This window comes from Ixodes scapularis, unplaced genomic scaffold, assembly GCF_016920785.2.
Source record: "Ixodes scapularis isolate PalLabHiFi unplaced genomic scaffold, ASM1692078v2 PGA_scaffold11__112_contigs__length_91849675, whole genome shotgun sequence".
Taxonomy (NCBI): Eukaryota; Metazoa; Arthropoda; class Arachnida; order Ixodida; family Ixodidae; genus Ixodes; species Ixodes scapularis.
The window spans coordinates 25,511,608-25,531,799 of NW_024609837.1; the positions used below are offsets into that span (position 1 = coordinate 25,511,608).

The window sequence follows — 20,192 nt, forward strand, 5'->3', positions numbered from 1 at the left end:
CCTACAAGTTCGAAAAAGTCGAACCTGGTCGAACTCGAACCTCGGCCGGTTCGCGACACCCCTAGTTACGAGGGTGGCGTCAACGTTGGGCGTAAACTCGATTCAGCTCGCATTGCGTGCGAGTGAGTTTGGCAAGGACTCGGATTCCCCCCCCCCCCCCCCCCAATCCGCATCTTAATGCCTAATGGATGGATGGATGTTAATGGCTATACTCTTTATAATGGGTGGTAGCTTGCGCCATCTAGCATAAGTCTAAAAACAAAAGGCAATCGTTAATGCTGTTTGATGGGGTTTTTGAAAATGTTCTATTAGATGACTGTGTGAACCTGCCCCTGAATAATGTATGCTAGTTTCCCACCAAAAATGTAAGCATACGGAGAGTGCACCTGCCCGCTCGTAAATGTATTTGTGCAGCACTATCGTACGTTTGCAGGCGCCTGTTTGACTGGTTTGTTCCTTGTACACGGGTGTTTTGGTGTTATAGGGGTTTATTTTTCAATCCGGTTCGGCGGTTTCCGGTGTCAATCCTCGGTGTTGAACAAAAAAAAAAAATTGCATTTGTCGGGGTTTATGTTGAGAATATAGGACACGGGTATAATATTCTTCAAACTCCAGGCAACATGCCCGTGACCTGAATACTTGGAAAACAACCCGGTACCGATAAGAGAATGAAACTAGGTAAAGGGTAGAAACTTTTTTTTTTCCGCAAAGGCTTTTCTTTTCTTTTTTTTTTTTTTTTTTTTGAGGGCAGATTAAATTTGGTGTTTTCGGTTTTATGTTTTGGTATTTAGCGAAAACGCAAAACCATCGTTTAAAAAAAAAAAAAAAAAAAGCACTAGCTAACTTACAAAGTATTATCCTACGCAACGCGCCACAGTGAGCCTTAGCACTCATAGAACAAGCAATGGGCAAGATATGCTGAACAACAAACTACCAAGATCACTAACGAGATTAGCTGCCGAAAATGTCGAGCTTTTAGGTATTACGTTTTTAGCATTGCGTTGTCATTTCAGCCACCAGTCGACATTTCTTATGTAAAAAAATGCTGTGTGATATTATTCCACCTTGAGACTTGTTCATTTACACAATCCTGTTTTCTTTTTTTTTTTTTGTTAATGTATTTGCAGATAGCCTTCTTTAGCGTGGTTGTGGCATAGTTTGACAGTACCCATTGTTGCTTCTCGTTTTTTTTTTTTTGTTAGTGTTGTAATTTGTATGGTATGGTGATTATTTTTTTTTAGCGTTGCATAAATGCCAATATGGGGGCCTGTGGCTTTGTCAAGCTGGCTTTCCGACAGCTTTTTCCACAAGCCTCCAGTATCCTGTGCGGTCTGCTTAATGCAAATGAAATAAACAACAGCAACAACAATACAGCATTATAGCTATCAACCTGATCGTATTTTTTGTATCCGCGTTTTTGACCAGATACGCCAATCGTCGTGGAGCCCGAAAAGCCGATCGAATCGGTGAGTACCTCTGTAAAGCGTCTCAATCAAGGGGAAGTGTTATAAACACAGACAGTTTGCTCGGGCACTCTGTGTACGTAGACTGATTACACGCAAACGAAGCTCCCCAACCGCTTGCAAACAAGGACTCCCTCGACGTCGCAGTAAACGATGCATGGCGGCACATTAGGGGCTTTCACCGCCGCTTATTCGCCAGTTCGCATGTCCAATTAGCACCCCACAAAAATTGTTTTTAGTTCAGCTTGTCCCGAAGCTTGACAGTCGAAAAAACTCCATCTTAACAACGATCTAACGGATATCCTACATTCAAATTAATGACGGAAACCTCGCTTGCTCCCTTCTTTGTGACGACACTCTCTAGCAGAGTCAAGGCCTGTACACTAGAACTGTGACGTCATCACCGTGAGATCGAGCGAGGACGCCGATTGGACACGTGTACCGCGTCAGCGGTCGGTTGGGTTCGGTTGTCCAATGAACGCGCCGAGGGTCTCTCGGCATCGGGCCCCATTGTCGAGTTGGCGTCATCCGGCTGTGATGACGTTGCATCGGGGAAGAGGAGAAGGAGGATGTTTGCAGGCCTCGATTATTCAACGCGCTCCGTGTTTTCGGAGTTCATTTCTCGTGACATTCGGAGAGCGTGTTTCTGAGTTTATTCTTCGCTGAAAAAATTCGGGGTTTACCAGAGTTTATTTTTGTGAGAATCCCAATTCTCTTAAATTCTGAGTTTTTTTGTCTTTTTTTATTACGTTATCAATTTAATAAAAAAAAATCAAAAGCAAAATAAATAAAGCCTGGGTACCATCACCCGTTATCCCGAAGGAACTTTGACGAGCTAAAAGGCAAACCCTTTTTGTTAGTAGCTCAAGATTTCAAAGGAAACTTAAAGGGATACTACAACGAAATTTCGGCGCTCATTTTTTGGTCTATATATGTTCAAAGGAGCATCACGTCGAACATACCAATATCTTGTTAAAAAAGTCACGAAAAGGAATTTTAAAACGAATTAAACGATTAGCAAAGAGCACCTGGTGGATGTCGCTAACGCCTCGCTTGTAATGCCCGTCTAGGAACCTTGACAGCTAGTGACGGAGGTTGTCTCGCCTCCGGCCACGACGAGAGAAGAGGGGCAGGAGGAACTCCCCTCTTCCCGAGAATGCCTTTTGTGTGTCGCAGAAGTCGCTATTGTCCCCCTTAAAGATTATCGAAGATGAACCCGTCACTCAAAATTCGTACAAAAGCAGCCGCTTCAGTGGCTTTAACGACTAATGGTGAATTCCACTCGTAGATCTGGAGCGCTTTCCAAAATCCGCGAGGGAGGCAAAATTCCGCTCCGTGGGACCCGCTCCGAATCGACGAGGGGAAGATAAACATGCATTTTTGGAGCGACCTCCCCCACACCCCTTCCCCCTCCGCCGTACAAAATGGCCGCTGCTCGAACTTGACCAGTACCACCAACGCCTCAGCCGGCTAATCTTTCCGACGACCAGTGGCGACTGTCACTGCTTAGCTGCAGAAGTAACACGCGACACAGACCGGGCGAAATTATACGTACCACGGCGCCCATGTCACAAATCACGAATACGTCCGCGTTCGGCACCGTCACATACCTTTCGGCCGCCTCGAAGCGGCGGGGCACGGACAGCGATTGCCAGCGGTGGAGTTCAGATTTGTAGTACGACTTTAATAAACACAGAGGTAACAAACCATCACTTGCGCGGTCGTTGCCTAACTACTTCTTGCTTTATTTCACGGGAAAACGCGGCGATCGACTATCCACTGAAATATTGCTATCGGAACACGGGAAACAATATCCGATTTAGTTAGAGTCTGTTTCCGAACAATGAAGTTGCGTTGGACACCCCTGTATTGTGTTTCTTTTTCATCAAATAAAGTTCACGTATACAAAACTTGCTGCCGAGAACGGAGAAACGACAGTGCGACGTTTTTCTTTGCCACCGGTATCTCGCTCTCGCGACTTACAGGTACAGACATACGCAGCTCTAGAGAAGGAGACGAATCATTTCCTTGGCTGAATATATATTTATTTTTCGTTGCGCCACATTATGTATAATACACAGCGTTTCGCTACATTTTACCGATCACCGCGAAACCGCACAGAAAGCGAGACCGTGCATTGGTTAGGCCTACGTCAACCACACCGATCAGCTCAGCTGGACCTGGGCGCGTGCCAGGGTCTAGATTGACAGTACAGTACATACCATACGTTGAAATAAACAAGACAAATTCTGGTCATATGCAGTAACAGTAGCTAGAAAAGCACAACTGACCGCATTCGCGAGGTTTACGACAAGGTTTATGCTGCCGCCTGCAACCAGCGACGATTCGGACGAATCTCCGAATCTGCCGAATATTCGTCGCGGGAAGTTCGGAAATTTCCGAATCTGTCCGAATCCGAATCTCGGGTGATTCGTCCCATCACTATGTGAAACCCCGCAGAGCAAGTTCGGCGGAGTTTGGGGCGCTCCGTGGAGCGGGCGCTGCCAGAGATCTACGAGCGGAAGATGATCAACTTGAGCCAGATCTGCGAGCGGAATATGCGCGCTCCAAATGGAGCGCTTTTGGAGCGCTCGAGATCTGCGAGCGGAATTCACCATAAGCCATCCTCTCGACGTCAGCCTCGCCGTAGCTTTGCTCGTCCCGAGACGAACTACGTCACGATTGCGTTGGATGTCACGTGGTCTCCGCTGGGCCTTCTCCGAGCGCTTGCCAGAGTGGGCCGTTTATAACGAAAAATACAGCCACCAGGCTCAAAATAAAAACGTGCGATTGTCATTTACGGATATTGTGGATCATATTCCACCTATTGTTGAACACGACGGGAATATTTTAAATTTCGTTGAAGTATCCCTTTAAAGGGGCACTGACACCCCAAGGGTCGATTTTTTTTTATCGTCTAAAACGATGCAAGTTGTAGTCATAGACACAAAAAAAAAAAAAAAACGCATCGCGAAAAAAAAAAATTTCCCACGCGTGCGCATTTTTTTATTTTTGGCATTTTTCTCTCCCGCTCCTCGCTTATCTTGACTCGTAACGTCAAAAATCATGAAATTTAGAAGCTTTGTAGGCGACATTTCTATAACATTTAATAGCGACTATCGTAAAACATGTTTTTTTAACGCAATTGCAAACGCACTACGGCCCTTTCTTTTTTTTTTTTTTTTAATACCAAAAATCGGAATCCGGTGTGATGTCGCCTCCTGGATTTGTATTTTCCCTCGGAAAACATGCCGCCTGGGCAGGCGGCACCGCTCGCACAGAACCGGTTTTTCTCGGTCCGCCGGCGCCCTTATCTCCTTTCCCTTTCCTCCTCGCTTCGGGTCGCGGTGGCAACAGCACGGAGTCGTGAAAGAAAGTCGACTCGCAGGACTCCGCAATATTTCACGTCAACGTACCGGCGCGGATCGCGCGGGAACTTCGAATTCGGCATTTGAAAATTGTTTTTTTACTTCACAAATACTGAACTTCCAAGTTTCGAATTTCGAGGTCTATGTCCCGGCATCGTTTTCAATCGTTTCGGATAATAAAAAAAAAATATATGATTTTGATGTGTCAGTGTCCCTTTAATCGCCTCAAGACCACTGACCTTGTGATCTTATGAAGCTTACTTGTAAAACATCATATTTATTGCTTTTTATTTTGTTGTTGTGACCTGGAAATTTGAAGTTTTTCTGATAAATCCGAACTAACGGCAAATTTAGCGGCGAGTGGTTATCGGATCCGAAAACGCGGAACCCTAGCCTCGCGAGAACCTTAGTTTAATCACAACAGCCCTCTCTAGGGTGACCACTCGTCCCGCGACTCGCGGTACTGTCCCGCTTTGAGGGCTCGTGTCCCACGTCCCGCGAAAAATTCCCAAATCTTCAAAATGTCCCGCATTTCAGTGTCATAAAATTCACTCTGCAACTCATGATGGTGCCGAACAAAGGGGCATGGGAAAGCGCGGAGGTCGCTGGTAAATGGTAAGGGTGTGCATAGCAATGGCACGCCATTTTCTATGCAGGTATTGCGAGTAGCGACCGTCGATAAAAGTAAGCGTTGACAGGAAGCACTAACCCGAAAAAGATTTACTGTTTATTATTCCCATCTGACGGATTGAGTTCTGCTACAGTAGATTAATTTTTATGTTTTCAACTTCGACACATTTAATACCATATTTGGCATATATGTATATATATATATTATATATATATATCACTGGGAGTGAAAATTATTTGTGCTTAATTGCTGCAATACAATTAGCAGGTAAATAAACAGCACAGGATATTAAATGTGTTAATAGACCCTCGGTTCGTGGTGTACATACTCGGCGACAACTTTCCTTAGCAATGCAATGGAGGGTACAGGCACGCGTCCCCTATCCCATTTTGAGCGCTGGATAAGGCTGTAAGCGGGCTTTCCTCAACTTCCACAGCATTCCCTAGAAAATTCGTCGCCGAAATAAATTTTCTCTACCCCCTCCCCCTCCTCTTCCCTGCCCCGCATGTCCCGCATTTCGCTAGCCCTCACTGTCACCATTGCCAGCATCTATGGGCAGCCTATTGGGGTGGTCTTCCCTCTCCAATTAACGTTTTCTTTCATTCCCCACTACTGCACAGTGTCATTCTTATTTTTCATTGGATGTTTCTGGTGCATGAGCAGCTCCCAATGCCCATAATCAACTGCTGCCACGAGGACGTTATTCGAGACCTCCCCAAGGACTTCGCACCTGAGCTGCGCAAACAGACCCAGTGGATCTGCCTCACATGCTACCAGGTGAGGCCGCCGTCATCGGCTCGACGTCTATGAGTGGTACGGTGCAACACCAAGCTTAATTGGACGAGTTTGCGCGACGCTAACTTCGCATAATTGCGAATTTCGGAGTGCTTCGAAATTTTGTTGCGAAGCTTTTCCTTTTGTATCAGGGTATTACTACAGATCACTTACATTCTGAACTTCTTAAATAGACATTGTAAATGCACCAATCTCCAGTTTATCGCGTTATTACAGTATGGCAGCCATTTCTGCGGCTGTACAGCGACTCGGAGACAATTTTGTCATTATCAATATGGCAGCCGACGCAACAATCAGACATAGTCAATCAAGCAGCAGCCAAAGTGCATCGACATGGCTCTAGTCTTGTCTTCGTGCAACTAAGCCAATCATGCTTCATTAATTGATTGGCTTCGTCGGATTGTGCGTTGGCTCAGGTCGGACTTGGGAAATGTGGCTGTAGTTACGAAAACGACAGTTCATATTACCTCGGTACTGTAGTACACCATTTGAAATCCAGGAATGTGCGTCTTTCAATGTTCTAGGTTTTCTCGGGCGACTTTGATTCCGTCGCCGAGCACGCCGACGGTACCCAGCACTTTCTGGCAGCGAACACCCAAAGCCTCAGAGTTTGGTGCAGTGCAGACAACCGCTATGCTCTGGTTGAGGTAACCGCATTAACAGTTTATTTCTTTTATTTAGGAACTGCAGGCCAGTGATGCGGCCCAAGCAGGAGTGGATGCTGTTTTTCTTCACATCATTCAGAAACTTTATGCATCAAAGGAAAAGGAGGGGCGATTAAAAACACATAAACCCCATAAAACACTTCAAAAAGCTGTTCAACTGATCGTAGAACGTTGTCCGAAGAAAAAATATGGGGAGGCAAGGAGTTCCAATCTGTTACACTTCTGGGGAAAAAGGAGTATTAATAAGCATTTGTGCAAGCGAATATGGGAGTTATTTTTTTTTTTTTTGTGTATGGTCATATGTAGGGGTGCGCGAATACCGAATAGTAGTTATCGAATCGAATACCGAATCGAACTAAGAAAAAAGAAGCCGAATACCGAATCGAATAGTGATTTTATTTGTAGCAAGTTTTGGTTTGGTGGAGTGCAGACAACCGCTATGCTCTGGTTGAGGCAACTACAATAACAGTTTAAAACCTGGCTTGCCACAAAAAAAAAAAAAAAGTACTTACTATGTTAATTATGTTGCGAACCACGGTGTAAAATGAAAATTGTGATCGTCAATTTAGTTTTTTTTTTTTTTTTTTAAATACGGGGAACTGTTTTAAAGCGAGACAGTTGCCAGCTTGTTTGCAAGTTGCGACCAAGTGCAGGGTTCATTATTAAAAACAGTGCAAATACACCATCTTCCCGAGGGGAACCATGGGGTGATGCGGAGCATCGCGGATCGTTATTAACGGTGTTATTGGGGATTTGTAGTAGACCGCTTCCGCAGCCCGCTAAGCACCCGGATAGCGCTCCGTAATCCGCCACGGGACCTTGAACTATAGAGACAAGGCTGGCGGCGCGCATGCGCAGCTGCGGCGTTTTCTTCACGGATACCGTAGCGGAGGAGAAAAACGGTCTACTACAATTCCCTACTAACGGTGCTAGTAACGTTGTTAGTAACGTTGTTAACTTGCGTTGGTTACCACACATCGCGTGAACGTTGTTGGAAACTCCGCGATGCTCCGCATCACCTTATGGTTCCCCTCGGGAAGATGGCGTAATTTTTTCACACTTGAAGGAGAGGAGACTAGAGGAGGAGAGTTGCGCGTGCGCGCACGGTGTGAGTAGAAGCGAACGCACGCGAAGTGCACGCAGCTGGTAGAGAGGGAGAGCGGAGAGTAACGCGCAGCTGTTGGAGAGAGGGAAGGAGGAGAGTTGCGCATGCGTAGTGCGAGTGCGGACTACGACGCCGCGGGGCATAGACCCGAGCAAGAGATGCTCCGCATCTAAAAGACGAGACAAAAGTAGGAGCACACAGGACAGACGCTGCCCTGTGCGCTCTTTTTACTTTTGTCCTCTCCACTTGTGCCGTTTATAATAATGTCATTTAACAACCAACCAGCCCAGCAATCCACCCTCCTGCAGGATTCATTTTGCGTAAAAAATGATGACCCACTATGCAGAGCTGTAAGATATCCTAATTAAGCTAACAAACATTTGCAAACAGCATGTAGTCAAAATGGCGGACGAAAGGGGGTCATTTCGTCGTTCAGCTACGATGGCTCAGCAGGCGGACCACCATAAAGTTTGTGCACTGCAGCAGGCGGACCACCATAAAGTTTGTGCACGTAAAATTGGTGTTACATAAGAAAGCAAAGCGATTTTTTGACGGTAGAAACCTTCTAGTCAGTGCATAAAAATAATTTCTGGAAACAAGGTTCCTATGCTGCCTAAGAGAAGCAAGCAGCAATAGCAGACGACAGAGCCGAAGTGACCTCCTCTCCCGAGCTTCTCGGCGTTGCCGCTACGTGATGTCGATTTCGCTAAACGCCAATAAATTAAAAAAAACCAAAAAGAGGATTTGATGTTGGATGTATATTTTCAGAGGGCGATTCCTGCGTTGGCATGGCTTGCAAAGAACCACCAAGGCTTTCCACAAAACGTGCACCCCAACACGCAGCTGTGAGGCCACGCCGCTGTCGGTACAGCACATGTGCAGACTCTTCACTTTGCTTCAACCTGGTTTTTGCGCATGCGCAGTGGCCACACCAGCTGTGGGCAAACGTGAACTTCTTAGTAAACAGCGCGCTTCAGATGAAAATTACTATTGCTGGAGCTTGAAGGAAATGATAAATACTAATATATTTGACTGGAAATGTAAGAATGGAAATGGAAATCAATAAAAGACAGAAAAAAAAAAAAAATCTCTGGTGTTGTGATTTAGAATAAAAATGAGCGACTGCTGAATTATTTTTTCTTCTAATATAAAAAACCATGCCTGCTTGGAGCAATTGGGATGGTGGAGCCCAGACGTTCACACGGGCACTTTCCCAAAATCCTCTTTTCCTTTTCCATTTTTTTTTTTTTTAAGGAAACAATTGTAAGTCCCTATTTCTACCCACCTACGACCCCTCGGCACAAACTCCTCGTCTCCCACCCTCCACACCAGGAAGGGAGGGTAAGTCGTAGAAAGGATGGAGGAAGCCAGTCGTTTCTTTTCCGTTTCTCCCAAGAAATAAAAAGGAGGTGGTGATGGTGTGTTGTACTGCCGAATGGGTACATGAAAGTGCTCGACACAAGACACTGTCCTCCTCAACTGCCACTTTCTCCTCCCACTTTCACAGCAACCTGGCGGCCTATTATTCGGGGGCGGAAAGCGCAGGCTTTTCCCCTATATACTGTCGAGACCGGTTATAAGGAGTATTCACTGGACGCCATGTGTGGGTGCTGTGTAGACCGCATGCTCAGAACCAACTCACATATCAAGGTTGCTAAGACCGGCAATCTTGATGGTGTGGAGTGCACGTTGCAAAAGAGCTGTGGAAGCTCGCCATGAGCACGCGCTCAGCAGTCGCGCACACGGCTATGGCCACCAGTGAATACCCCCTATAGACCTTTCCAATGTTTACAAATCCACAGCTCAGCGTGCGATCTCCACAGCTCAGCACGCGCGTGCGCGTCGCTTCGGAAAGCGAGCAAATCACGCGCGATACGCACGAACACTGAAAATGAGGCCGGCCAGCAGCCCTTTTCTGGAAAGGTCTATAGCAAAGTCAACGGGAATCTAAAATCACTTCGCTATATCCGCGTCTTGATTTTATATCTAAACTCCATAAAAAAAAAAATTAATAAAAAAAAAAAAGATTACACGAGATGTTATTAGGGTACATGTTTATCGTGCCTGCAGAAACCGGTCGAGGCTACCCTGCGTGTGATTTCTGCTATAGGAGCTTCTCCCCAACTGCGAGCAGCTACAATTGAAAGAAGATCCTGTGAGCTACATATACCGTACGGACCATGTCTACAGCTGCGACGACCGCCGTGGAGGACGCCGGCGGTGGACGACATCCTTTACCCTTTATGCACACTTCGTTGAGGACGGCGGCATGCTTGCACTTCAAGGAGATTGCCTTCGTCTTCCCGTCGAGGTGCTGGCGGAGCCAGGACTTGCCACGGTCGAGTGGCGATGAGCCGCCGAATCGTTGCTCGAGCAAAGCTAAACTTTTGCGCAGAGAGCGACCACATCGACTAGCCACGCCGACATGGAACACGGAACAAACGAAGAAGTGCGCGCGGAACCGAGTTTGCACTCAAGTTTGTGTTTCGTCGGTATATAAGCCCCGATTTAAGAGAGGGGCCCAACTGCTTGATCAGGGTAACGTGGTTTCCGGGACGCGTTTGCAAAACGAGTTGCAGCCTGCAAGGAGTCCAAAACGAACGTCTGCAAACGTGTCCGCCTCTCCGCCCGGTTTCCTCGCTACGCTGGCCACGAGGCAACAAATGCAAGCGCAGTGAAGTCCCGTTCAGCGGCGTTCACTCTCTTGCAACCGAGTACGACCGAGAGAGACCAGACCGTTTTTTAAACCTCTTGCGACCTGCAGCGCACCCGGTCCTAAGAGGTCGCAAGAGGCTTAAAAACCGGTCTGGTCTCTCGGTCGTACTCGGTCGCAAGAGTGTGAACGGGCCTTTACGCCAATTTGCTTAGGAGGCGTCCGCCATTAAATTGCAAATGATATCCACGGTTGGACTACATATCGGTACATCGTGGCTAGCACTCTGAACGCCCCCGTCGGCCCGCCACGACGGCTTCTCCGTGTGCGACACGGAAAAGCCACTTCCTGGGAGCGGGGAGCAGACGACGATGCAGAGGCTTCCGCCAGCGGCCTGTTCTGGGTGGCTGCCCGGCCGCGCCAGCAAAGTGCGGCGGTCTGCCAACTCAATAAACATTCCGAATTTGATTTTTTTTTTAATTATCAGAAACCTTTTCTTTGCCGTATCCGCGGAAGCCGCTCATTTTCCTTCGCTAAAAACAGACACAAATGTCTTAAAAAAGTGCAAACCGGAAGGAGAAATCGTGATCTCTTCGCTATAGCCGCTGTTTCTTTATAACCGACTTCGTTATAAATGGTCACAACAGTAGGAGGTTATGACACAGGCACAGAAACATAATGATCTGGGTATCAACTTATCTTTGCTTAGCGCAATAGGCTCTAAGAGACGTCAGTGTGCATACTTTTTCACATGGCCACTCAAAGAGCCAATCACTTATTTCTACATGGTAAACTCAACCAATAAAAAAACAAAACAAAAAATTAGAAGTTAAGCGATGCAACGTTGAGCGTGACAGAAGCAAGTGCAACGTCGCAGACTGAATTTTTTGGTTGAAATGTTTATTTTAGAACTTGTGATTCGCCATTGATTGTTGAGATAGGCAATCTCTGGGCTGTGCCGGGAAGTACTTGTGGCACTCATATATTTATCGGTCCTGTCAGTCGTTTACTAGGCTTTCGAGGAAGTGCATGGTTATGTATCAAACCGCAGACTTGCTAACTCCAAAATCAGTGTTGGGTACTACTTCAAGTAGGTTTAGGAAACTTCTACCTTACTTGAAGTACATTCTCTAAGTATGTACTTGTACTTTACTTAAAGTATTTTTTTCTGGTACTTTTCGAGGAAAGTACAATTCCCAACTTCAAAGTACATTCCCCAAATTTGGTTTTGTTAAATTAGTATCACAAAATGATGCTTTGTTCACTCCAAAGAAATATTGGATGGGATATTCTACTTTAACCAGAAACGTGAGTAGACGACGCATTGCTGCCTTTGTTCTGGGGGTGGCTTTCCCGTAGTTTGTTGAACTCTCTCCACTTCTCGGTCGGTCGGTGCGAGCGAAGAGGTTTAAGATAGTAGGCTAACAAAATTAATCATAATGAAGCACCCGAGACTCTGGTGCGGAAAAATTAAACTTTCGAGTCGAAGAAAAAGACAACAGAGGAGAACATCATAATGTTTTGAGACATTCTCTTTTGTCTTTTCCTTCGACTTGAAAGTTCCTCGACTTTTTCGCACCCGCCTCAGGTGTCACATTATGATTAATTATTATCAGCTCGCTTGCACACTCACTGTTTTTTTTTTCATTAAGGAGAGGACACTCCTCTATGAGATGATTGCTTGTGGAAGCTACAGGGCTGACGTCATGCTCTCTCCTAATACATTTACTTCCTTAGGTGCAACAACCCAGTGCAAGAAAATCACTATACAGTAATTTTCAGGAATTTGGCTCAATTCCTGAAAATAAGTACTCTGTGGCCACTTTATCAAATATTTGCCGCTGTTTTTGAAAATAGGTCAGGCAGCCCCGACTACCCCCGGGCAATGCATACCAGTTAAAAAATTACTGTATAGGGGAATTGAAGAGCATCATGAACAATTGTGTTAAAATACTTGTACTTTACTTTCAAAGTGCATTGCATTTAGAGTACTTTACCTCAAGTACATTGCACCCAGTGTACTTACTACTTTACTTGAAGTTCATCACATCTGCTTTACTTTGTACTTTACTTGAAGTACCTTTTAGATGTACTTTACCCACCACTGCTCAAAATGCTGGAAATACTAAGGGGGATGGCAAAATTGTAAAAATTGTTAACTAAATACTAAAATACAGTTTTATAACTCAATTAGTAAGGGATAAAGCCTGAGTGCCACTCAAAATATTTTGTACAATTCACTGCCTTTTCGCAACAAGCCCGCTGAATCCTTTTAAAAGTGTCTGTTCCAGACTTGCCAAGTTTGACGCAGAATTTATGTTCGCTCTTGTTCTGGTTTGCAGTCCCGGCTGAAATTGCCATTGTACTCCTGCACATGGTCATAAAAGATTGTGCAGCACAGCCCCAAATGGTCACAGAACGAAGCCCTTGGGCATAATGACACATGAGGGTTCCAGCCTTCTACTGCTGTTTGTGCATTACTATGCTGCTCTCTATTTTTACACTATTAAATTGGTCACGTAACTTTTTGAGCGCTCCTCATATAGAAGCTTTCGAGATGCACATTCAGACACTGAACTAAGTCAAAACAAATTATGTCAGGTGTATTCATGGTACACCTATTGTGTTCACAAAAAAAAGAAAAAAGGTTGCTCATATAATACAGCCTCTTTAGCAAGAAATTATGCCAGGGAAACACTTCTGAAGGAGCATATATTTACAACTGCCTCAGCTAAGCATGTTGAGCTTCCAGCTAAAGTTGTTTCGCAAAACTGGCGGCCTTCTCAGCGCTGGATCTGCAACGAAAAAAAAAAAAAAAAAAGATGAAGCAATTTTTGAGAAAGTAAGCGCTTCCAGGGGACAAAGTATGTTTAAAGACTACCGCCGAAAATTGGAAAAACAAATGGCAAGGCACAAAACATTTCCGATTACATAAAATTAAAAAAAAAAACCTATAAAGAAAGGAAATCTGTGATTTGATGCAAGCATCTTGAAATAAACAAATACTAAGCTCGCAGTGCAAGCACTTCTTTAAGGCAAATCTTAAATGACCAATCTAATATTAAATAAGAACTACTGGAGTAAAAGTAAAGTCAGTTTTTTTAGGGAAAACATTCACTGCATCCATACCCATAATATGTGAGCACCTCAAATCTCGGTAGAAATGTTATAGAAGAATACGTCAACTTTGGTTCACTAGATTCATACCAGCTATATCGGTCTTTATTGTGAAAAGGTTATACTTCAAGTGACATAGAGCTATAGGAACTTCCCATGCACAACGCATATTTTTTACTTATTTTGATAGCTTCTTTGGGAAACATTTAGTTTAAGCTAAATACCCCAAACTTTCAAGATACGTTCAGCAGCCCATATGCCCGTTTGTCTCAACACTCACCCGATATGACAGGCTGCACTATCAGCTGCCTCTGCACAGCTTCAGCAATCAACGTCGAGGAAGACTGCGGCCCAAGGGGCTGTTCAAAAAAGCGCCGAGTTGCATCAAGTTGACAAGACAACAGACTACTACTTGGCTCACACTAACAGACAATTAAACCAGGTGGAAAAATAATTCTTTTCCAAAAGCACAGCAATCTATAGACCGATACTTTTGCAGGGTAGAGACGACTAGAATGTGCAAGTTTGGCTTATATTCATATGAACAACATAAACATGCTCCCACCTTGTGCATCGACATCAATAGATTCAAATTTTGTGATGCCTCAATAGAATGAAAGTTATATTAGAATTTCAAAACTTACCAGGGAACTTTCGGCCGACTCTGGAGGCCAGACCTTGGGAATGTCTCGCTCGACTTCGGAGAGCAGGGCCGAAAATGATCGCTGAAGCGCCCTGGCGTCTTCGTCTGATCCAGCCATTACCAGTGCCTTCAGCAATGCTTTGCACTCATCTGCCATAAATTGGAAGGAAGCACAAAACTTTAGAGCAAGGCACCTAGACTTTATGTGGAATGCTCGGTGCAATATTTTTTACTGTAAAAAAGTTTTTAATTAAAAAAAAAAAAAAAAATTGCAAATAAAGTGATTATGGAATTACCACTGGATTAAATGACTGCTTTTAAAGTTCTGCAAGAGATCAGAAGTGTTATTCACACATTCCTTTTTCTTAGTTTACCTTCAGCAAGCAGCAGATTTAAAACCAGTAAACAAAAATAATTTGGTAGAAATGCAGCATGCACGAACTTCCCTGCTGTCAGGCAAACGAAAAGTGTAGCTTATGAAGACGCCTGCTTGGATGAAAAGCTGTGCAGCAGTCTGCCTTGCTTCATAAGCTTCCACCAAAAATTCTATTGTGCCAGAGACACATTTTGAGCCAGTTGTTTGACACATGAAGACGAAAATGGTGTTGTGTGTCTGTGTAGCAAGAAGTTAGCCAGCCTCAATGGGTGTCTGACGTCTCTGCTCCAGATGAGAAAGCTAGCCACTGCTACCCTAAGGTCTTTGACGCGCATCACGCAGTACTGGTACAGAAACACAAGCTGGTACAATGCTCGTCCTGATCGAAATGGGTGGGAGCGGGGATTGAACTCAGGATCCCTGGGTTCTGCAGCACTAGCCTTTGCGCTCCGAGCCGGAGTACACACCACGCTCAGCCACCAATATCTTTATAATGATTCTACGTACCTTGCAACTTGTCGACGGACGACACAAGTTCTCCGAGGGCAACGACCAGAGCAAGATCCTCGTAACGTGAGCCCTCTTTCAAGACATACTTCTTGCGCTCCTGCTTCTTCCTGTTCCTCGACGTTCGCATTGTTGCGATGGATCTAGAAGAGGAGGTAGGTAACGCTGAAACATAACTTCACTTTTACATCGTTCTGCTTTGGATGATACCCACCGTGTCGGTTCACTCTGACGTAGTGGCACCACCAGAATCAGCGATCCCCCCCCCCCCCTTTTTTCACTGCCCAGCTGCACCTCCCTGAGCGCTGCAACCGGGCAGTCTGCCCCCCTCGCCACCCCCCCCCCCCCCCTACCCCGCCCCCTTGTGATGCCACTGCACTGATGTAGTAATGCTACAATCGTTTGTAATAGTGTCAATAGAAAGAATTCTTGGAGCGACAGAATCACAAAGCTACCATAAAAATACTGCAGTGTAGCAATGTAACACTGCTGTGCAAGTGCTGTTGGAACACTTTAGCACTGTTGCAGCAATACAGTAATGCCTCATTACCTAGAACTCAGTTGTCTCAAGCATTGGTTACATCGAAAGATTTTCTCGCCATGGAATGAACTCCCATAGTCACAATGCGCTGACTCATCGCTTATCTTGAAAAGTTTTCAAAACCGACCTCGGATATTTCAAAATCTTGACAACAATTATTACCAAAAAAAATGAAAAACCCAGGCAGGACACAGCAAACAATGAACTGGTGCCCTAAAAATTGGTTGACAAAGAAACAGCAATGCAAAGACAAGCACAAAAAAAAAAAAATAATGTTCATTATTGCACGCGCGGTGCCGCTGTTTTTTTTTTTTTTCTTCCCCGTGCTCAACATGCTCTTGTCCTTTTCTTTCGTTATTTTCTTTTTGTAGCTTCTTTGTTTTTTTTTTTGTGTGTGTTTTTCCTTTCTGGTTTTGTCGTCTCATCCTACGAGTGTTGCTCATTAACAATTTTGTTGCGGTCGTTTTGTTCTCCCCAAAGCGCCGCCATGTGCAATGTGTGTCAAGTCAATTGGTCAGACTGTTGGAAGGGTTCCATTCACACAATGTGCGATCAATGCAATGAAAATTCAATACCTCGCATATCACAAATCTCCGCTTATCTCGAATTTTAAAGTGTTAGCATTAGAACGCTCGTTTTGATGAAAACCCGGCAGTATCTTTAGTCTGTCAGTGCCGGAAAAGAAGGAAAAAGGAGAGGGAGGGTGACGCGTGCGATGCTCCCATTGGTCCGAAGCGCCGACGTCAGCACCATGCATCAACCTCTCCCTCTCTCCCCAGCACTGACAAACTGACAGACACCATCAAGTTTTCATCATAACGAGCCCTTTCATTTTTGGCAAAGTCACGCACAGAGAAGGAGATGCCATGCAACACCTCCTAGATAACAAAGACGTAGTGCTGAATGAGATGGCTTAATCAGAGAAGGCCAACACTGGACACAAATTGGAATTGACGATTGTGTCAACGTGCAGCTCAAACTTGACTTGAAGTCGAGCGCTGACGCAGCACTCGTTTCAATCTGTGTCCAGCGTTGGCCTTCTCTGATTAAGCCATCTCACTCAGCACTACGGCTTTGTTATCTAGGAGGTGTCACGCTGCTGCGCGGTGGAATGTGGGCATTTTCAGTTGCCGCTCAACCGTCACCGGTTGTTCTTCGCTCTAGGTTTCAGTAGTAGTGGCGCGTGGGCTGTGATCTGTGTGTGTAGTTAATGATGGATGCGATTCACTCCACGAGCGATATGGATGCGGTTCCTTCCACGAGTGATATGGATGTGGTTCTTTGCACGAGTGATGTGGATGACTGTATCCAAGGGCATCGTTGTACTCCGACAGGCAGAGTACAGAAAAGGGGCAAAAAAATTACGGAAAGATCCATTGGTGGATTTTTAGGGAATCCGTTAGTATGACCGTTGGCAAACACCACACGTCACCTTTTTGGAAACCTTAACACGTACCCCGTAAAGAGGCCAAAATAAGAGGCAACAAAAATTAGATTAAGCAAAAAAGAAAGCCAAAAAAAAAAAATGAAGGGGTCAGCAATAGCGTTTTCCAAAGGGGAACATGCGTGGCGTTTCCAAGGGTCATGCTAACGCATTCCCTAAGAATCCACCAATGGATCTTCATGTAATTTTTTCTAGCTTTTAGGATTTTGAGGTAACAAGGGTTTACTGTATCTTGGAATTGCTGCAGAACCCTCAACATTGCTGCAGCAACACTTCAGCATTGCTGCAACAACATTTCAGCAATGTTGCAGCAGCAGCGCAAGCACTGTAGCAGCACTACAATAGATCCGTTTATGCATGGAAGTTCCTTCCATGCATAAACGAATCTATTGTAGTGCTGCTACAGTGCAACACCGAAGTGAAGGAGACCATTTTTAGAGACAAAAAGTGAAAGCCGTTTACAAATCCCTGTAACGCCGAATTGGAGCGCAGCTCTTGAGGAGGAGGAGGAGGGAAGGGTACTCAGGGGAGGGTAGACCCCTCCTCCTCCTCCTCCCCTCATTCTTTAATGTGCTCCGGGGGGGGGGGGGTCACGTGACCTCGGGGGGGGGGGGGGGGGGTGTCACGTGACTTCGGGGAGGGGGGTCACGTGACCTCGGGGAGGCGTGACCTGGGGGTCACGTGACCTTGGGTGTCACATGGGGGTCACCTCAAGGTCACGTGACCCCCACGTGACCTCAGGGGGTCACGTGACCTTGAGATGACCTTGGGAGGGGTCACGTGACCTTGGGGAGGAGACCACGTGACCTCGGGGGTCACGTGACCCTCAAAGGGTCACGTGACCTTGAGATGACCTTGGGAGGGGTCACGTGACCTCGAGGGGCCACGTGACCTTGAGATGACCTTGGGAGAGGTCACGTGACCTGGAGGGGTCACGTGACCTTGGGGGTTACGTGACCTTGTAATGACCTTGGTTACGCCGACGGCGACGCTGACGCCGCTCAAGCCGGGAACGGGCCCCTAAGAGCTGCGCTCTAAAAGATGATCTTACCCTGACAAAGAGGTGCCAGACTTTCCGGACTGACTTCCACTAAATGGTTTCGACGTCACGCTTGCAACATCCGAAAAGGCACCGTCGTCAACGTCGCCATCACCATCTTCACGGGCAAATCCAACAAACAAAAATGTTGATGTCAGTAAATGTAGAAACATGTTAACAAAACAAAAAAATATATTCTAGTCGAATTTGAGTGGAACACATAGAAACTAATTAAGATTCCAAGCATCACCTTGATCGACGGTCTTCTTGAGCTCGCGAACAATCATTAGACGCTGGACGTGCTTGGACCACGTCTGGAATAAGGAGTTGGCCGTTTCAGCCAGGGTTTCAAATTCGCTCTTCACCGCGGGCCTCCAGAGCCTATCCAACAAGTCTGGTGTCTTGAACTGATGAATCTGAAGTAGGAGGAAGTTGATGCATCGGTCAATTTAACAGTTATAAGTTGCCGGTGACGGCAAATCTGGGAGCTAACCATCAAAATTTCTGGAGCACAATGCTTTTGCTAGGCTAGCGTTTGCTCGAGAAATATATTACCTTCGCAAATGCGTCGTCCCAGAGGTGAGCATCGACCAAAATGCGGATGACCTCGTATTCGTCCTGAAACGAAAGGTCCAACACTCAGTTTGTACTGCTAAAAACTTGCACGTTAAGTACTACTACTAGTCCCAATTCATCTTGGAGTTTCATGAGCACTTACCTTCACAAAGCATTCACAGATTTCAGCAGCCTCCTTGTGACGCTTGGCAAGTAACATGGCATCTGCATAGAAAGGGGAGAGGGCAAGCCCCAAACAGAACAGGCCTTTCAAATTTGCCTCATTCACTTCTAAGAAGTAATTTAAGAAGAAAAATCTGCCTAGATGCATGACACGACTAATCCTTCAATTCTTGGCAACTCTACTGGACAGGGTCCACAGCATAAAAGGGGAAACATACCTATAGTTAGTTAATTAGTGCACTGTAGGCAACTTAAAGGTAAGCGGGTTTTCACGGAATAGTGCTACAACTTGGGTAACCACTCGTGTTAAGACAACCTGTCGGCCCTCGAAAGAAGCAGCACTGAAGGTTAGCAGGATGATGCTGTACGCTGCAGGGAGTGCAACACATAGGCTGAGTTAAGAGAAAGTGTCTTGTTGACATGACACCCAGGCACATGTGCTTTCCGTTTGGTGCATCTGCTCCGACCTCGACGTATGCTGGCTTGAACACCGTGCCAGAAAACTGTCTGTTTCAACGCGCTCACAAAACTGTTCTTGTCACCATTGAGGCACGAAACTAGGGTCAATGATGTAGCAGTGTTTAGGCAACACGCATAACGCAAGTGCCAAGTTCTACACTGCACGAGCCACTTAGGAAACGATTTCAAAAACAAGCATGTCTCCCATAAAGGAGCATGGAAAACCGGGCCCATGACAGGCAACCACTAGAAGATCATCGAAGAGTCATGTTCGTGCACCAAGGCGAGAAGAGGACTACACCTGGGAGCTGCGACGCGACCAGTGCCCACGTCTACATGGTATAGTACCTTACACCGTGACCGAAGCCCAACTCACCAACCGCCCTCCTGGCCAAGCTCTGCAGTTTGTCCTGGGCGTAGTCCAGCTGACGAGCAACGGACACAAGCAGGCTCCAGTTGAGGCAGAGCTCGAAGGCCGTCAGCGCCTTCTCCAGTTTCCCGCAGCGCTGGTACACCAGTCCGGCCTCCTCGTAGTGCTTCTTCTGGAGGAGGTAGTCCCCGTAGGTGCCCCACACCTCCTGCGGAAGGAAGCGGTCAACTTTTGGTGAGGGTTGTGACGTTAGCGAGATGTTAGACAGACAGACGCAA

General features: G+C 45.9%; 2 protein-coding genes across 2 annotated transcripts in view; one reads left to right on the top strand and one right to left on the bottom strand.

Annotated features, from left to right (window-relative positions):
* The window catches only part of LOC8033979 (histone deacetylase 6), a 46,014-nt gene extending 36,872 nt beyond the window's left edge, over window positions 1-9,142 (top strand). Inside the window, exons 14-17 of the mRNA XM_029989243.4 lie at window positions 1,426-1,466; window positions 6,126-6,239; window positions 6,782-6,904; window positions 8,796-9,142. Coding sequence (XP_029845103.2) covers window positions 1,426-1,466; window positions 6,126-6,239; window positions 6,782-6,904; window positions 8,796-8,876 — 359 coding nt within the window. The 3' untranslated portion in view covers window positions 8,877-9,142. The remainder of the gene's footprint in view (window positions 1-1,425; window positions 1,467-6,125; window positions 6,240-6,781; window positions 6,905-8,795) is intronic.
* Window positions 9,143-13,372: 4,230 nt separating this feature from the next.
* Window positions 13,373-20,192, bottom strand: part of LOC8041073 (putative elongator complex protein 1) — a 33,882-nt gene continuing 27,062 nt past the window's right edge. Inside the window, exons 25-33 of the mRNA XM_029989244.4 lie at window positions 19,921-20,122; window positions 19,066-19,127; window positions 18,903-18,965; window positions 18,598-18,763; window positions 18,360-18,465; window positions 15,324-15,466; window positions 14,442-14,590; window positions 14,078-14,156; window positions 13,373-13,475 (exon numbers count right to left, since the gene is read on the bottom strand). Coding sequence (XP_029845104.2) covers window positions 13,408-13,475; window positions 14,078-14,156; window positions 14,442-14,590; window positions 15,324-15,466; window positions 18,360-18,465; window positions 18,598-18,763; window positions 18,903-18,965; window positions 19,066-19,127; window positions 19,921-20,122 — 1,038 coding nt within the window. The 3' untranslated portion in view covers window positions 13,373-13,407. The remainder of the gene's footprint in view (window positions 13,476-14,077; window positions 14,157-14,441; window positions 14,591-15,323; window positions 15,467-18,359; window positions 18,466-18,597; window positions 18,764-18,902; window positions 18,966-19,065; window positions 19,128-19,920; window positions 20,123-20,192) is intronic.